At 34.9% G+C, this 19,361-nt stretch overlaps 1 protein-coding gene across 7 annotated transcripts; it reads left to right on the forward strand.

The window, feature by feature from the left end:
* Window positions 1-9,134: 9,134 nt before the first annotated feature.
* LOC112032787 (probable boron transporter 2) lies at window positions 9,135-14,793 on the forward strand. Of its 7 annotated transcripts, none has more exons than XM_024065544.2 (14): window positions 9,135-9,262; window positions 9,471-9,609; window positions 9,883-10,112; window positions 10,269-10,351; window positions 10,503-10,695; window positions 10,836-10,974; window positions 11,079-11,244; window positions 11,705-11,871; window positions 11,986-12,159; window positions 12,282-12,377; window positions 12,683-12,820; window positions 13,210-13,529; window positions 13,620-13,887; window positions 14,283-14,793. In XM_024065544.2, the coding sequence occupies exons 3-14, from the start codon at window positions 10,009-10,011 to the stop codon at window positions 14,577-14,579; spliced, it is 2,145 nt and encodes a 714-aa protein (XP_023921312.2). In that variant the 5' UTR covers window positions 9,135-9,262; window positions 9,471-9,609; window positions 9,883-10,008; the 3' UTR covers window positions 14,580-14,793. The 7 variants fall into 7 exon arrangements, with proteins under 7 accessions (XP_023921312.2, XP_023921309.2, XP_023921316.2 ...); XM_024065541.2 differs by having other exon boundaries at window positions 9,905-10,112; XM_024065548.2 differs by having other exon boundaries at window positions 9,905-10,112; window positions 14,286-14,793.
* Window positions 14,794-19,361: the final 4,568 nt, after the last annotated feature.

The raw sequence follows: 19,361 nt of genomic DNA on the forward strand, positions 1-19,361 counted from the left end.
AAATTTAATTAGATTTTCTCTGGTTTAGGCTATTAAAATGTATATAGACATACCAAATTTTTTTTAAAAAAATATTTGGTCACACATATCAAGGTCTGCAACCCAGATTGCAGAACCATCAAAGAAGGACCTACCACTACAGAACAGTACTGCATGATATAGATTATAGATCAAATGGGCGACATTTGGTTTCTGTCTTTTGCCCTAAAGTTTTTGCGACTCTTTAGCTAAGGGGTGAGAATTTGTTTTGTGCGAGACAAAATCATTAAATTTGCACCCCCAAAAAAAGAAGATAGAAGACTTGCACAAAGTGCCAAAATAGGGAAAAAGGAATTTGTGGGTGACTACCGAGGGAAGAAAGAAGAGATACAAGGGTGGGGAGGGTTTGTTGAGTTTGCAAGTCATGGTGTAGCGGTTCCTTGGTGGCTTGGTGCTTTCGTGTATTGGCAAGCTTTGTGCGAAAAGGTTTTTGAGAGGATCAACAAGCTTCCACAGTTGTTCATTATGCGACCTTGATAATGAACAATAGTATCTTATTTATCCTTTATCCGGTATATACAACAATGTAATTCTCATGATATATGGATTTCATAATTGTGTGAGGTATATATGTTGTGAGAGAATTTGATTATGCATAGGTTGAATGAATAAGGGCTTGTTTGGATCACCATAATTTTGAGTAAAATCACTCAGTTTTCATCATTGAGTTTCCAAAACGCGTGGGTCCCACCAAAAAAAATCTTGTTTGGCTTGGTTTTTAGGTGATGTTTTCATCACTCAAAACTTAAAAATTTGAGTAATGGATGATGGAAACTAAAAACAGAATTTTGGTGTTTTCAGTTTCTGAAATATGAGTTATGATGACAAAAGATGAGCTATGTGATTGAGTTATGTGACCAAACAAGAATTTTGGAGTTTTTGAGATAAAGTGAGATTTGGGTTATGGATTATGGGTTTTGAGTTTGAATTATGAGTTATAAAAATTGAGTCATGGCCAAAATAGACAAGCCCTAAGATTCTTTTTTGATAATGAGTTTATGATGGGATTGATTATTTCACCTTTATTTTCGACATTGGAATTATGGAAAAATCTATTACACTGTTTTATTGTGAAAATACATGGTGTATGGAATTAATTATAGGCGAGTGGATTCATACTGGTGTTGTGTCAAGTTTAAGTTTTCAATCAGAGTGTTGAATCTGTTGATTGATAGATAACTTGGCTTTGGAAAAGACTTCTAAAATCACTTTTGTTTATGCAATGGCCTCCCATAATTAGAGCATTCTTATCAAGGGTGTCAAATGCCAAATATTTGGCATTTGACACCCCAACCTCTAAAAAAACATTTCCATTAAGAATGGTAAATGCCATAATTTTTTGCATTGATGAACAGTGCGGTCTCAAATTTGAGACCGCACTATTCACCAAATGGTAAAAGTTATATTATTTGTTTATTCAAGTGGGGCCCGCTCTCTTTTCTTCTCACCTTCTTTTTCATTTCTTCCCTTTCACCGGTCTCCCTCTTCTCTCTCTTTTTTTTCTTTCTTTCTCACTTGTTCTCTCTCTTTCTTCCTCTCTCCAGCCCTCTCACCCTTGTCGTCTCTTGCTCATCCCTCTCTCTCACCAATTTCCCGTGGGTGAGTCACCGTGCGTTGGCAACACTGTGGGTTGCCGGTCACGATGAGTCATGGTTCACAGTTTGGCGGTGGATTGGATTTGGCAGTGGCTGAAATTTTGTGATGGTTGGCTTTTGTGTTTGTGATGGTAGTTGTTTTGTGATTTGGAGGAGAAAGGTTGAAGGTGGTGGCTAGGTTGTGGTTTTGTTTTGTTTATTTGTGGGTGGGTATGGTTTGTGGTGGTGGTGACTGTGGGTTTTGGTGACGGTGGGTGTGATTGTGGGCAATGGTGGCCGGTAGCAGTGGGTGTGGGCAGTGGCTATGGATTTGGTTTGGCGTGATGGGTCTACTAGTGGGTTTTCTGGTGGCGGGGATGGGGAGTTGTTTTTTTTTTTTTTTTTTTTTTTTTTTTTTTTTTTTCTTCTCTCTCTCTCTCTCTCTCTCTCTCTCTCTGCTGTTGTTTGTGGTTGCGGCGATGGTGGGTAGATATGGTGGTTGTGAAATGGGTGGGTGGATATGGTGGCCGGCGGCGCTGGGTGTGAAAGAGAGATAGAGGAGAGAGTCTCAGAGAAAGAGACTGGAAAAAAAAAAGAATAAAAAATTGATAAAGAAAGAATATTTAAATGAAGTGTTAAAAAATAGAAGTTTTGATGGAAATGATGTTGTAAAATGGAGTGTTATACGTTATAAAATTGAGATTTGAGAAGGTAAATGCTAAATTTTTTGCAATCCTTGACGAGGATGCTCTTATATGAACTAATTAATGTTAGAATAGTCTCTTTTATAGCAATTCTTTTTGACTCGTGACCTTTATTGTAATGATGAAGATTACTATTTTTTTTTTTCTTGAGAATCTTGTAATGATGAAGAATAATTGTGATAATGGACCAAATTTAAGGATAGAGTAAAGATTAAGTTTGCTTTAGGCCCTCACATCATGGGATGGTTGGTACATGCACTTAAAATTGAAAGTATATATTTGAAAACATGTATGGACATACATGTAGGTAAAAAAATATGTAATGTTATTTAAAAACTGAAAACATATATTTGAGTGAATGTACCAATAGGAACCTTTTGAAAAAAGTTCTTATACATGAAAATTTGTAACTATATTAGGCAAAAGTACGACTTTTGTTAGATAGAATATAATAAATTGAATAATAGATATATAAGTAGAACAAAATCAAAGTTTGAAGTCAAATTTTCCCTTTTTCATAATATAAAATTAGAAATGTCACTATCTATTGTAGAAGGAAAAATTGAAGCATAATTTTTTTTTTTTTCGAAGATAAAATTCTACTTTAGTATTTTCTAAATGCATATGCATATGAAACTTTCTTCTGAAGATTTAAATCTCGACATTTACCCCTCAACCTTACAAGAACTTATATTAGAAAAAAAGTGTAAAAACTTTAACAATATGCAAGTACAAAGATCAATTCTAAATAGAATACTACTCCATATGAAAAATGATTTCTCAAAAATGCTTTGTTTTCTAAAATATTTTTCAAAAAATTGACACTTTTTCTTGAATTTAATTGTAATCTTGAAAATAAGGCTAGAATCCCCAAAAAAAAAAAAAGGTTCAATTTATACATAAGATTATGTTTGTTTCCTTGTAAAATGTTTTTAGCTGAAAACATTTGTTTTTTCTGTTTTTGGTTGCATTCCTAAAAGTGCTAGGAAATTCATTTTTTTTGTTTGGCATGATTTAAAAAAATTTAAAAAAAATTAAAAAAAAAAACTCTTTTATAGAAACTTGAAAATTTCAAGAACCCAAATTCAAATTCTCAAGTTTCCATTAGAAAACCAAATACAAATTTCTTAACAACCATGAATCAAAAAAACACAACAAAATTACTTGTGAAATTTAAAAGAAGAACCGAAGTTTCTAGATCTAAGACCATCACGGCAAAGCTCCTCAAGGCGGAAAAGGGTGCGGTCCAAAACTCAAGGTGGCGATGGGTGTGATGAAGCTCCATAGTAATGGATGGATCACAATAGAGCTCTAGATTTGTGAATGATGCCCACACCAATTGAAGACAGAGAGAAGGGATGGTTGGGGGTCTGTGTGAATGAGTAAGAGAGAAGAGGGGTGTGTGTTTTAAAATTTGTTTTATTGAATTTTTTTGATAAACATTTTTCAATTTTTTTACAAGAGTTTCCTGGTCAGCAAAAGGATTGGAAATCATGTATTTTACATGTCCATACAATTGAGTCCTTGCATTTCACTTTATGAAATTACATCAATACTTCCACATATTATGGGTAATGTATAGGAACATCTCTATTTCTCCTAGGAAAATCATTATAATTACTATTCAGCTTTCAATTTGTCTCTAACCATCAAATAAAATGTGTATAACCCATTCTCTAAAAACTTAGAAAGTTAGTATATAAAGAATTTCTGTATACCTGCTACTCTTGATGGGAATGAATGAAAAATACTCATCCCTATCAAAATTTAGACACAAAATTAAGTAGAAAATGGCTTTTATGATTTGAAATAAGTTAATAGACTGTTAATGCTGTTCAAAAATTGGTGATTGCGATTAACAGTAAATTTGTGAAGAGTGAGGGAGGGGAGTTACTATTGGGAAAAAAAATTATAATGTGAAATTTATTTGTAGCAGTTTGCTAGATATGCACTAACATTTCATAAAAATGCCTAAAATTCTTTTATCTCAATTGTTATCTTTTGGTTTTTCAATCCAAGACTTATATGATTTAAATTATCCCTCCTCTAATTATCAGATTATTAAGAAATTAAAAAGATTCAAAAAGAAAATTTGGAAACAAATGCAGCCTTAGTTTTGGATTCTAGTTAGCTCAACTGGAAAAGTCTCTAATGGTTGAATAAGAGATCTAGGGTTCAATTCCTGTCTACATCAAAAACTAATTGATGTCTTGGTTTGATAATAAAAATGTATCATCAAGACGGACGCTATAAGTTGAAACTCTCTTAAAAAAAATGCAGCCTTAATTTTATTGTTTTAAAAAATAAAAGGCAACAATCCAAAATTGACCCTCTAACTTTCAGCAATTTTCATTTCAGTCCTAACTTTTAGTTTCATCATTCTAGTCCTCTAACTTTCAATTGTTGTCAATTCGGTATTTCGTTTGACCTCAATTATCTATTGCCGTTACTTGAGCCAAAACGATGTCGTTTTGACTCTTTAAAAAAAAAAAAAAAAAACATTTAGGGGAACTAAGGGGAGGCATCCTTACTCCTAACTCCACCTCATCTCTCTTACGGGGATTGGGCTAAAGCAAAATCTATTTTAATGATATGGGGGATTTGAGAGACTTGGTTTCATGGACTGCTATGGTTTATTGTTTTGCAAATAATGATATGGGAATTGAAGCCATTGTCACGCTTCTTCAAATGCTTGAAAATGGGCTTTGCCCAAATGAGTATTGCTTTTCTACAATGATTCAAGCGTGTTCGAATGTGAAAATGTTACCACTGGAGAANGCTCTGACTAGTGATCCTGTTGGTACTTCTAGAGCTTAATGTACACCTTAAAGACCTTGTGGAAGTACTGTTGGCTCGTCACATGACTGTACATCGAAATGTGCCAAAACAACATCATTTTGGCTTAATTAACGGCAGCAGATAACTGAGGTTTAACGGAGTACCAAATTGACAGCAATTGAAAGTTAGATGAGTGAAATGACAAAATTGAAAGTTAAAAAACTGAAATGAAAAATGCTGAAAATTAGAGGGTTAATTTTGAATTTTTGCCAAAATAAAAAGAGATTGGCCTATCAAATGATCCATAAGAATCTGACGGTCGCATTGAAATCAAATTTCCTAATCTACAATGCTAAGACATTCTATTATGTCTCGAAGGACTACCAATTTTTTAAAAACAAATTAATAAATAAATTCTTGGAAATGAGAAATACAGGAATCGCGGGACTTTCTAGAGCGTAATCCACTACTCCAAAACTATTTGAACTCGTCTTGCCCTTTGAAATTATATCATCAATCCTCACTACCACTGGCTGTCACGTTAACCTTATCACTGCATTCCCGTAGCAGACACGCGCCGTGTCTTAACGTATTCGGCTCATTAAGATTTAGGAGTTTATTAATCATTCCGTACTGTTCCTCCACCACTGTCCCCTGGCGTCTCACCATTTATTTACGAATCAAATCAAGATGTTTGTTCAGTCACCATAGACTCTTTTGTCAGATTGAGTGGATTTCAAAATTAAAAAATGGTTAGGTGGGAGGATAAAATGGGAAAGAGGTTAAAAAGTGAGGGGATGAAAACATGGAAGCATACAAAACGGGAAAGATGTAAAAAAGTAAAAGGAAGAAAAATATTTTTATTTTTCTGTCAAAATGCTTGGTTTGGGGTGAAAAATAGAACTATAATTTTTTTTTTTTGTTTGATTGAAAAAAAAAAAAAAAGATAATAGAAGATATAAATTGCATGTAATCTTCGCCTATGCTGTTAGTTCCAAGAAAATAATAATATTATTATATAAGGAGAAAAAATTTAAATTAAGAAAAAAAATATAACATTGGTGAAAAAAGAAAAGAAAAAGAGTAACGTTGGGTAGAGGAGATGAGTAATTTTCTATCAACCTACACTCTCTCCAATTTTCTCTCTAGTTTTCTTCTCAATTTGGGGGAGAAAGTTATTGTTTCTCAAATAGTGGGTTTAGGAAGAGAACTCTTAGGCACCTCCTAACTAAACACCATTTCTCTTCCCCAATCCTAATTATCTATTCTCTCCTTTTTCCTCTCTATTTCTCTCTCCAACCAATCATGATAAAGGCTTTAGAGCATTCCCATCAGTACATGAAAACTCATGTATAATAGAAAAAACTACCACTTTTACACATTTTATATCAAAATTGCTCCACATCAGTGCTTCCAAAGTCTGGTATAATCATCTATTTTTATCCATGAGCTATAGTAACCGTGTATATATACACGGTTACTGTAGCTCATGTATTTATTATTTTATTAATATAAATTCGTACCAATTTTTCTCTCTCTTCTCTCCGTGCACAACTACCTCACCTCCTCATCATCTTCTTCTCCTCATCAGATGCACACAAACACAAACACAGCCACACACAAAGAACACAGACAAACCCACGTTGGAGATCGGTGCTCGGAGATCTGACCGGTGCTTGCTCAGAGATCAGATCGGTGCTTGTTGGAGATTGGGTTTTGTTGGAGATCGGGTATAGAGTTGGGTTTTGTTTGAGAAGTGAAGCTGTCCGATCGGTACTCGTCTGACCGTGGGTCGCCGGAGCTCGGTTCGTGGGTCGCCGTGAAGCTCGGTTCGTGGGTCGCCGTGAACTTCGGTTCGCTGGGTTTTCTTCGTGGGTCGCCGTGAACTTCTTCGTGGGTCGCTGGTCGCTAGGTGGGTCGCCGTGAAATCGTGGGTCGCCGTGAAATCGTGGGTCGTTGGTCGCTGGGTGGGTCGCCGTGAACTTCTTTGTGGGTCGCTGGTCGCTGGGTGGGTCGCCGTGAAATCGTGGGTCGCTGGTCGCTGGGTGGGTCGCAGAAGAGAGAAGGTAGAAGAGAGACAGAGAGAGAGAGAGAGGTGTTCAGCAAAAATGAAAGAGAGAGAGAGAGATAGCGCGTATATTAAGAGTGAGTTGAGGGAAATAATAAAAAAAGTGAGAGGAATGAATATTTTATTGCAATAACTTGTAAAATAAATGAGTTGATGTGGGTGTTTTGTAAAAGTGGAAGTGTAAAATAGAAAAAGTAGGTTTTTAATGTAAAAATAGATGTGTAAAATAGAAATACTGATGCGAATGCTCTTAGGTGTGCTTTTGGATGCAATAAATTCGTGTGGATTTCAAAATTAAAGTAATACTCAAAATGTTCATTTAGTACTTTAGTTCTATATAATGTTCAATTGTTCACGGCAATTCTACTAAATTACCTAAATACTCCTTTCACTTCATACTTAACGGGGTATCTGAGTAATGAACTTTTTGGTTTGAGGCATGACATAAATTTAGAGATCCCAAGTTCAGTTGACCATATTATCGGTGTATGTTAGTTGTTTACTCCAATTCTACATCACTTAGATACCCCTTTCACTACATGCCTAACAGAGTTATCTGGGTGATGAGCTCATTAATTTGAAGTACAATGTAAATTTGGAGATCCCAAGTTCAATCAACCGTATTATTGGAGTTCATAGCGAGTAATGCAAAAGGAAAAAAATACAGAGATAACAAGTTGTAATTGGTGCAACATCAATTTCACATTGGTTTACCATTAACATCATTTCTATTATGCACCAATCACAAACTTATATCGGTTGTGAGAAGATTTGTGATTTTTTTTTTTAATCATTAAACTTAGTGTTTCATAATACATGAAAGCTTTTTTTTTTTCTTTTTCCATTTCAAAAAATCTCATTTTATATAAGTAAAAGTTTTCATATTATCATTATATTTGAAAATTTTGCATCGATAGCCAATGTAAAATAAATGACACTTTCAGAAATTCAGCGAAAAAGAAAAAGAAGAAAAAAAGACACTTTCAGAAATTTCATTAAAAATATTTACCTTTCTATTAATAATCTCCTTTAGTCTCAAAACTCAAAAGTATCATCTATTATGGAACAAAGAAGGTGCTATATTTTCCTTAATTGGTGGGCGCCGTGGTCAAGCTAATTGGAGAACAATTTGGTAGTCCGTGACAAAGTCACACCCTGTTATCATAAGCGCAATTGTCATATCTATAATTATCTTCTTCTTTTTGTGGATTTTTTTTTTATATACATATAATAGGATTTAAATTTATAATATCTACTCCATGATAATTGTTTTTTAACCTAATGTCAAGATACTAATTTTTTTTTGGTGTAGGTATACAAGCGAGATTCAATTCTAAATCATTTATTTAATGATAACATATTTTTAACTAATTGAAACCCATCTTTTTCATGTGGAACTTAATTGATGCTGTGTTGGCTCCACATTATATAATGTCAGATCAAATTTATTATATATTTTTTGTTGAATAGTTAATTAAAAGAAGACAAAAATGGATGTGATCTAATATATTACATAAGATTGGATGGAGATAATACATAACTTGTCTATTGCATGGTGCAAATATAAGTATAGAGATAATATGATCCTTCCCCACCATATTGCTTCATGAATACTTTATCAAAGAGACTATCCATTACCTGTAAATTTTGTTCTTTCCAATGCATTAACACTATAATAAGGTTCCTTAAATATTAAAAAAAAAAAAAAAAAAAAACACTATAATGAGGACTCCCTCTACAAGTTTTTTTATTGGGAGTGTTAAGACACCATACATTCCAAATTGTTCCCAGTGTATTCTCCAATAATAAACACAGTATAAACCATACAGATATATTTAAAATTCAGGATAATATAAAGAAGAAAATAAAGTAAAGATTGGGGAAGCTACTTGGGTGCTTCTTTCCAGGCCAGCTTGTCATGGGTTGGCGCTGCACTCTTTCATCCCCCATATCCATATGTACTGAAAAAAGCACCTTTTATTTATTATTATTTTTTTTTAATTTTATCACAATTCTCTCCATCTTCACTTTCAAAGCCAGAAAAAGCTCCTACATTTTTCTCTCTTTTTATCACTTTTAAATTTCAATGCTTTGAGGTGGTAAGTATTATACAATGCATCTACTTTGAATTTCCTGTTTTTCGATATATTTATATTTATATTTCTTTTCTTGGTTGTTAGCTTTTGTAGGCTTCTTTAAATAAGCTTTTAGATTTTGGTTCTTCTTTTTTTTTTGTTTTTTTTAAATGTGCAACACTGACAGTGATGTTCATTTAGTTCCTTTTATTGACCCACATTACCATTGCAGCATCAAATCCAGTCCCTTCTCACCACACTTTCCAAGCTTAAATATCTGGAGCCTTTCCTAACAAACGTTCTGTGCCCACTTTGTGTGAATGCCAAACTTCAATACAAGCAAAAGGGCCAGTCTTGTTTGTCGCTTAGTGGTAAAATACTACAATGCCTTTGTCATTTTGAAGTTTCTGAGGTTTTGCCATAGTTGTTACTGTGATTTGTATTAAGTTTACCATACCTTGGGGCCAGGTCTGCATAATGCTGCTCTTGTTTTATTTATTTATTCTGTGTTGTGCCCAAGTAACACGATTCTGACTTTTCCTGTGTGGGTCAAAATTGTATAATTATGATTTAATTATACCCAAATGACATCTAAGTTCTGTCTTTGTTTTTCTATATTCATGTCATTCAAACATAAATTTTAGACTGTTAATCTTCCAACGCCAGACTCACTCACCTTGGTCACAAGTCACAACCAGATTGGCATGAGCACTGTCCTTTGTTGAGGCATTCAAGAAGGTGCTCTCAGTGGTCCTAGTAAAGAAGGAGCTATGGAAGAGACATTTGTGCCGTTTCGCGGAATCAAGACTGATCTTAATGGGAGGCTGATGTGTTACAAGCAAGATTGGACCGGTGGATTCAAGGCAGGCTTCAGGTATATTTTTCTCCTGCCTTGAGAACTATGGATTGTGTAATAAATGTAGTTCAATTATAAGGTTTTGGGTTAATATTAAACGTGGCATTTAACTATTGCTGAATTTGTCACAAAATAATGATGTTTAGCTTAGTAACTTATTTCGATTTTTCCTAGGATTTTGGCCCCAACTACATATATATTCTTTGCTTCAGCAATCCCAGTTATTTCTTTTGGAGAACAGTTGGATAGAAGTACAGGTATCATTTTGTTTGAATATTGTCTAAATGTTGCTGCTAATTTTCAATTAAGCATCTCATAATTTTTATCTAGGGCCGGAAATGGTGCATATATTATGCATATAACTATTTGTGTGGTAGGTATCTCAAGATTTTTTACTGATATCAACAGATGGAGTTCTAACAGCAGTTCAAACATTAGCTTCTACAGCACTGTGTGGAATTATACACTCAATCATTGGAGGTCAACCTTTGCTGATTCTCGGAGTCGCAGAGCCAACCGTGATTATGTATACATTTATGTTCAAGTTCGCTAAAGATAGGCCAGATTTGGGATCAAAGCTCTTTTTAGCATGGACTGGATGGTATCATATTTTCTTATTGCTATCTAATGGAAAGATATTGCAACTTCTTCTGCTGATGTTAATTGCTATGACATTTGATTAATTTTGATTAGGAATTCTGTTTATTTGTTTTGAACTTACATGGTCATTTGGATGGGCAGGGTATGTGTGTGGACTGCCATATTGCTGTTCCTACTGGCTGTCTTAGGGGCTTGCTCCATTATTAATAGGTTTACTCGTATAGCTGGGGAACTGTTTGGCCTTCTAATTGCAATGCTCTTCATGCAAGAAGCTATAAAAGTAAGAGTCATCCTCCAACACCCCCTCTCCCCCTCCTTGAAGCACATAATATCAATAGTTGCATGTATAGAGTTTCATGCTTGTTTTTTAATTGGGTTTGCTAGGGACTTGTTGAAGAATTTCGTATACCTGAAAGAGAAAATCCAAATTCAATTGAGTTTCAGCCTTCATGGAGATTTTCAAATGGCATGTTTGCTTTAGTTTTGTCATTTGCACTTCTGCTTACCGCTTTAAGAAGCAGAAAAGCAAGGTCTTGGCGGTATGGGTCTGGTAAGTCAAATGGATTTTAAATATAAACTCTCAAGGAATTCCACTCCCCATGCATCTTGTTTAAGGTTGTCAGCCTCTCCAATGTATTACAAACTCTTAAGTTACTGCTTGCCGTAAAAATTCATTTAAAGCACTCCTAGTTTCAGTTTATGATTCCTTAGCCAATAGGTTTAAAAAATGCAAACAAGTAGTCTCATTCATGATATCTAGGAGGTTCACCAATTCTTTCCCTGTTGAAGATGTCAAAAAGGGAAGGGAAATGTGAAGAGGAATTGGTGGAAAATTGGCTTCTCTGCCTACTAAGTAGATGAGATGGGACTCCTTTGTGAATATCAATAATTTGAGCTCAAAGAGAGAAACAACTGAAGGACCTTTAAACCTGTCTATAGGAACCATATTTGCTGCTGTAGGTCCTTCTAGTGTTCTTTCAATTTATGGAGTTCATTATTAACTCCCACAGGATCGCTGAGAGGCTTCATAGCAGATTATGGTGTGCCATTGATGGTTGTAGTTTGGACAGCTATTTCCTATCTACCAGCTGGAAGTGTTCCAAAAGGAATCCCAAGACGACTCTTCAGTCCAAATCCATGGTCACCAGGTGCATATGAGAATTGGACTGTCATTAAGGTACGTGATTCTGGAAAATTGTATATTTATATGCCCTTTAGCTTGATATATTTTTTCCTTTATAAATCTTATAGTTAGAAGAGTATGTTAAATGGCTTAACCTAAAACTGACAGGACATGCTAAATGTGCCGGTTCTCTATATAATTGGGGCTTTCATTCCTGCAACAATGATTGCAGTGCTCTACTACTTTGACCACAGTGTGGCTTCTCAACTCGCCCAGCAGAAAGAGTTCAATTTGAGAAAACCCCCTTCCTTCCATTATGATTTACTTCTTTTGGGGTTCATGGTATGCAAATACCCTTCTTGTGTTGTACATTTTTTTTTTCTTCCGGTACTCTATTATGCAATTGCAAATTACAGCACTTAGTACCCACTTGCCTCATTTGAAATCTTGTTACTGCATGGCAGGTCATATTGTGTGGTCTCATTGGGATCCCTCCATCAAATGGAGTTATTCCTCAATCTCCAATGCATACTAAAAGTTTGGCTACGCTTAAACACCAGGTACACAAAGATACCATAATTCCAGGTTCCTTATTCTGCTGCGAAATTTAGAGCTTGCTGACTAGTAGCTAATCAGTTGCTCAGCCTCTTTGCTCTTCATGTTGCATCCAAGAGGCTGCCAGTTTACTACTATGAATATCCATAAATCCCATTTAGTAAATAGTTGACTAGAATATATTCAGAACGCAGGCACACAGGAACACAGATGTGCATGCAGACATAGTCAAGCACACACCCATACAAACATACACATGCATAGATTCTGTGTATGTACATCCTTATAACAACATCTTCCTGTTTTGCAGTTACTTCGTAATCGACTTGTAGCAACAGCACGCAAGTGTATGAGAAATAATGCAAGTTTGGGACAAGTGTATGGAAGCATGCAAGAAGCCTATCAACAGATGCAGACTCCTTTAATTTACCAGGAACCTTCAGCTAGGGTATGATTGACTTCATATTTTCGTTCTTTTCTTTGTCTAACATAGCAGAAAACTGCTGTTGATAGTCACATTTGTATCTACATAGAAAAGACACAATGCAGAAACTAGAAAACCAAATATTGCAGGACATGTCTTGGATATCCAACGCTTTGTTTCAAAAGAACCTTATTACAGCCATGTTAATTAGAGATTCCAATATAGTTCATATAATTTCTGTGAGAATATAAAGTCTAAGACGGCTTGATTTATAATGTCAGTCTAATAAATGTTCATGATTTTTTTCTTCTCCTTTTTGGTTTTATTATTATTCTTTTAAATTTTCTTAAGTTTGATCAATTCTTATGGTGCTGAAAAGTATGCAACCTTGCCTAAATTTGTATTCTGAGCAGGGATTAAAGGAATTGAAAGACTCCACAATTCAAATGGCTTCAAGCACTGGGAACATAAATGCCCCGGTTGATGAGAGCACGTTTGATGTTGAGAAAGAGATTGATGATTTACTGCCTGTTGAGGTGAAAGAACAGCGGCTCAGTAACCTGCTTCAAGCTATGATGGTAGGAGGATGTATTGCAGCCATGCCTTTCCTTAAGAAGATCCCAACCTCAGTACTCTGGGGCTATTTTGCCTTCATGGCCATTGAAAGCTTACCCGGTAACCAGTTTTGGGAAAGAATCTTATTGCTCTTCACAGCTCCAAGTAGAAGATACAAGTAGGCTCTTAGCTGCTTTCTTCATCTCTTTGATCATTTTACCTATAAACGTGAATAGTATGGAACTAACCATATTGCATGCTTTTTCAGAGTACTGGAGGAGTATCATGCCACTTTTGTGGAAACTGTACCTTTCAAGACCATTGCAATTTTTACAATCTTCCAGACTGCTTATCTGCTTGTTTGTTTTGGGATCACATGGGTTCCAATTGCAGGGGTTCTGTTCCCTTTAATGATTATGCTTTTGGTTCCTGTGAGACAATACATTTTGCCCAAGTTTTTCAAAGCGGCACACCTTCAAGATTTAGATGCTGCAGAGTATGAAGAGGCGTCAGCTTTATCATTCAACCTAGCAACAGTAAGTTTTTGCTCAAGTTCCCTTTATTGATTATGCTTGTGGTTCAGTGGTACTCTCCGGTTTTGCCTATGGAGAGAACTTGGGCTTTAATCCCCCTACCAAACTTGTTGTAAGCAAAAAAGGCTGGCAACCGTACAATTTTAGTTCTTTTGCTTCAACCTGTAGATAAACTCTATTTGTTTTTCCTTACATACTACATTCTATATATACATTACATGCCTAGGAAGAAGAATACAGAAAATCTGAAGAACTTCAGTTTTGCTAATCTATTCTCTTGTAATCAATGTCGTGTAATTTTTCGGGTTGAATTAAAATGGATTTAACATAGAAAGTAATTAAGGTGACCTAGCAATACAGCTCAACTTATGTATCTCGTGTTCTTGATTTGTCCATAGCAGGATGGGGAAATGGGACGGACAGCTTCATTTGCAGATGATGGAGAGATTCTAGATGGGATAGTAACACGTAGTCGGGGCGAGATTAGACGGATGTGCAGTCTCAAGGTAACAAGCTGCACAGCAACACCTTCCAAAGAATTTAGAAGTCTACAGAGCCCACGGCTGTCAGATAGTGTACACAGCCCTCGCATAAGTGAACTGAGAGGGGAACAAAGTCCTCGGCTTGGTGGAGGAGGACCATTTAGTCCAAGGACTGGAGAGACAAGACCGTCTAATTTAGGGAAAGGCAGTTAGAACTCAATATGAACTTGCAACAATTGGCTGTGTTTATATTGTCGGGTATCTAAAAAGAAGCAAGTTCTTGTAGTGATGATCTAATGAACATGAAAAGAGCTTGCAATGACTATCCTTCTGCCTTCAACATGTTATGCATTTTTAAAATTTATTAAAGGGGAGGGACTTGTAACCACAATTTTTATGAATGACAATACTAAATTTTATATGTTTATTTCGAATTACTGACACTATAGCAAGAGATTGTACAGGCATTATTTATATTTTACCCCATGCCCCGTTTTAGCTTTTTCTCTTTTAAGTTTTGGAGCCATGCAGTAAGCATGGTATTGAAGATGCAAAAGATCAATCATACTATAATGAAAGTCTTCTAGCCTTTATAGTTGGAACCAGTTCACCATCTGCATACATGGCTATTTTTATGACGAATAAAATCCTTTGCCCATTCCACTTTTTGCTTCACCAACTGCAGCATGTTTGTATTTGATTTTTTTTTTTTTTTTAATTTATTTTAAACTTTGGTTTTATAGGAAAAAAAGAGATGCGCTAACTGCGATTGTTGAAGCGTAAGACAAGACAAAGGATTTTTATTATTTTACTACATGGAATTTAACATGCAGTATAATCTAGAGAGATCATGCTTTTGCACTCCTGTCCCATACTTCCATCGCCTTTTAAGTTGCTAGTCATAGAAGACTCTAAGAAAGTATCTGAGAAACACAGGCACAAAACCAGTGGTCAATTTGACATTGTTAAAATCACTTCAAAGTTATACAACTGGAACAAAATGATGAATGTTGTACTGATGAGATTCCCGAGAATGAACTGATTGGAACCTCAAATTGATATGATTTTTTTTCGAGGCAATGGCTGAGGCTCATCCACGTTGCAAACCACTAATCAGAAACCAACAAAATGGCTGCATTACTGCAATGTAAAAAGTAAGAACGCATTTGGATAAGCAAAGTAAGATGAAAAGAGATTTGTTGGAACAGAGATGCAGTGAATGTAGAGGCTCTCACACCCTTCATCAATAGAAACTGTATCTTGGGTCCTCAGTCCTCAATTCCAGGGGAATGTGGGTGTGGGTTGTTGCGGCTTTCACAGCCGTTCGACTTGTGACCTCAGTGGAAACATTCTTCATGTCAGTTCACTTCATGAGCATTGTAGGTCCTCGTAATCATTCTAATATCTCTTTGATCTTCGAAATACTAGAAGTTTTACATTAGTAAAAATTTGCCTTCCTAAGAAAATTTCAACATTTAATTGGATGATGGAAGAAATTAGGGCAGAATTAAGTGAGTCCAAATCTTCTGTCCTATTTTTCCTGTTTCACTATATACTCCACCAATAAAAACTTACCACGTGTTAACATAATTAATTAAATACTATCATTATTGACTTATTATCTCTTATTTAATTCTTTCAAATTAGATGAAATTTTTGTGTGTGGTTTTCATCTAACAGAATTGATTTCTTTAGAAAATCACTTGGGAGTTGATTAATTTAGGAACCTCGTTTATCAACTCAATCGCATGGATCGTTATAAACAACATAGGCTTTATTCGATAAAAATCTTGTTCATGTTATTTGTTTATAAACAAGTCAAACTTGAGCCTTAATTTTAGGTTTTTTATTATTATTATTATTATTAATAAATGAGTTGAGCCCAAGCAAAAAAAAAAAATGTCCATGAACAGGCTCAAGCTTTATTCAATAAAAGTCTTGTTCATGTTTTTTTTTTTTTAAGAAAGTTGTTCATGTTATCTGTCTATAAATAAGCCAAACTTGAGTTTTAATTTTAGGTTTTTTTAATAAACAAGCTAAAGCCCAAACAAAAAAAAAAATGTTCATTAATATAAATTATATAATTGACGTTGTTTTTTAGGCTATTTGGAGAACTAACATTTTTTTAATCATGTATTAGAAACCCGTTTTTAATTTTTAAGTGCTAAAATCGTGTTTTTAAAATTAAGTAAAATCGCTTTTAGAAAACATGGTTTCAAAACTTAAAAAGGCCATATTCTCAAATTGTTTCAAAAAGGTGTCAATTTAAATAATTATTATTAAAATAACATTATTTTGCAAATTTTGTCAACCAGGCAGTTTCATAGTAAAGTAGTACAAAAAAAACTGCAAGGTCCTTCAAAAAACATCAAATGCAAATGATTTGCAACACTCTGGATGTAAAATTAAGTGCAGTGGGTTTTAATAAGTTCAACTTCTATATATATATATATATATTTTTTTTTTTTTTTTGAGAAACAATAAATTCAACCGATAAAGTATTTTGTTCCAGTCACTTTAACATCGTAAACTCTTGGATATAAAATCAAGTAAGTTAAAACAATACAAGAATGGAATGATTTCCAATAAAAATGATTTGCAGCACTCACAAGTAATTAGTTGAGATCAAAGAAACTGCAAGGTCCTTTAGGAAAAAAAGAAGAAGAAAAGACAGAATCACTTCAAAACTAGACCCACATAATGGCAAAACAGGATTGTGAGAAGGTAGCTAAGAAACACTGGACCACAAAGCACTAGTGAATTTGACATGTAAGATCACGTCAAAACTATGCCACTGGAAAAAGAAATTGATGATGGACGGTAACAGTGAATTACTTTGAGAATGAACTGTTTAGCTTTGGAACCTCACATCCATAATAATGCTATATTTTCAACACAATGGTTGAGTGAGGCTCACCAACACTGCAAGGCACTCATCAGAAGTCAGCATCACTGCATGTTGAATGGCATAGTGTATGGTAAAAGAGCTATGTCAGATGAAAAGAAGGTTGTTGGGACAGAGATGTGTTGAAAGTAGTGGCCACGATTCTCTCACACACGTCATCTATAGGAGCTATTATTGGAAAATACTGCCTATTCTGGAAATCTTGATTTCAAAGGCATTAGATAAGAATATTGATGGAAATAAATAATTTGGACATTTTAATTTGGAGGGTTTACTTCACATTTATGAGTTTGCTCATGGCCAGTGTTGCAAACAGAAAAAAAATGCTTTATGAGTTTGCTTAACCAAATTCATTAGTACCCATGGAACTAAGTAGTAAAATCAGCCACATAAAGGAAGTTCAGAAGATTGCATAGCTTTCTATCACAGGGTTGGACCAATATATGGAAATTCAAAGAAAAAAACTACTAAAAAAATTACTGAGTTGTATCAAAGAAACATATAGTGGCGGGGATAGTTTAATGAACATGGAGGAAGTTTGCAACGACTTTTCACCAACCTTGCACACCTCTATAACTCTTAATCTGTGCCATTATTGCTGCAAGGCTTATGCAAAAAAATTTAGTGGGAGAAGATTTGTAACAGAAAGTTCTTCTAATAATAGAAGCGAATCTTATGTGTTGTATTCCAGTGCCTCACAATATACCAAGAGACTGTACGTGCATTGTGGAATGTTATCCATGACTAGCCACATTTGGTTGTTCTTTAAGGGGTGCAATATCATCCGGCCTGAGGTTTTGCTTTTACTCTTTTAAGTTTTGAGACTTGCAATAAGGAAGGTACAGAAGCTTTAATAAGCATGGTATATTGCTTCGATCACCACACATTAGAATTTTAAAATCATGCATTGACAATTTTGCATGGTTAAGGAGACACAATTGCTTAAAATTATTTTATAAGTTAAAAGATTAACAAATAGAAAATGTCTTTTTTGCTTAAAAAAAATATCTAACTTCGAGATATATACTTGAAAAATGGCATTTATCCAACTCCAACTGAACATGACAAACCCATCAAACTGATGCTAAAACTCTAAGGCAGTAATCTCGAGAGATTAGGATGAAATTTGATGAATAAAAGAAGACTGGTTAGGGATTATCATTAGAACAATAAGATTAAAAACAAAAGCAGAGTGCTAGGAAAGCCCTGAAAATTAGGGTATTAGAGTTTTTTTTTTCAGCGTTTAAGAGTTTCTAGGGTCATTTATTTTGGGCACAAAAGACAGGTAATACACTTTGTCAGGCTTAAGGCTACTAAAATGTTTAAGGGTTTAGGCTTTCCTTTCATATTGCCTGCATTGATGGGTTTGCTTGGGTTGAGGACTCGGATCATTTAAAGCGGCTAACAAATGTCAAGCAAAAGGACAGAAGTCTATGCTTAACTCATTTCACATATAAAACATAGGTAGCATACACAGATTTCTCTTCTTATCATGAACCATCAGTTTTATAAATGAAAAATGAACATTCTATTTGGGCTCTTACGAGAATGGGCCAAAATATCCCTCCTTAGGGGCTCAACAGGCCCATGGATAATCTAGCCCAGCATAATTCAGCCCGTCTGTGTCCGGCCCGTTCACAATAGGTCCGTCCATATAGGGCCGTGCAAACGATGGATCCGTCTACTTGGGCTTAAGAGATTTTTCCCCTTTCAGAAATAAATAATTTGGACATTTTAATTTGGAGGGTTTACTTCACATTTATGAGTTTGCTCATGGCCAGTGTTGCAAACAGAAAAAAAATGCTTTATGAGTTTGCTTAACCAAATTCATTAGTACCCATGGAACTAAGTAGTAAAATCAGCCACATAAAGGAAGTTCAGAAGATTGCATAGCTTTCTATCACAGGGTTGGACCAATATATGGAAATTCAAAGAAAAAAACTACTAAAAAAATTACTGAGTTGTATCAAAGAAACATATAGTGGCGGGGATAGTTTAATGAACATGGAGGAAGTTTGCAACGACTTTTCACCAACCTTGCACACCTCTATAACTCTTAATCTGTGCCATTATTGCTGCAAGGCTTATGC

This window comes from Quercus suber, unplaced genomic scaffold (genome assembly GCF_002906115.3).
Source record: "Quercus suber isolate HL8 unplaced genomic scaffold, Cork oak 2.0 scaffold_62, whole genome shotgun sequence".
Classification (NCBI taxonomy): domain Eukaryota; kingdom Viridiplantae; phylum Streptophyta; class Magnoliopsida; order Fagales; family Fagaceae; genus Quercus; species Quercus suber.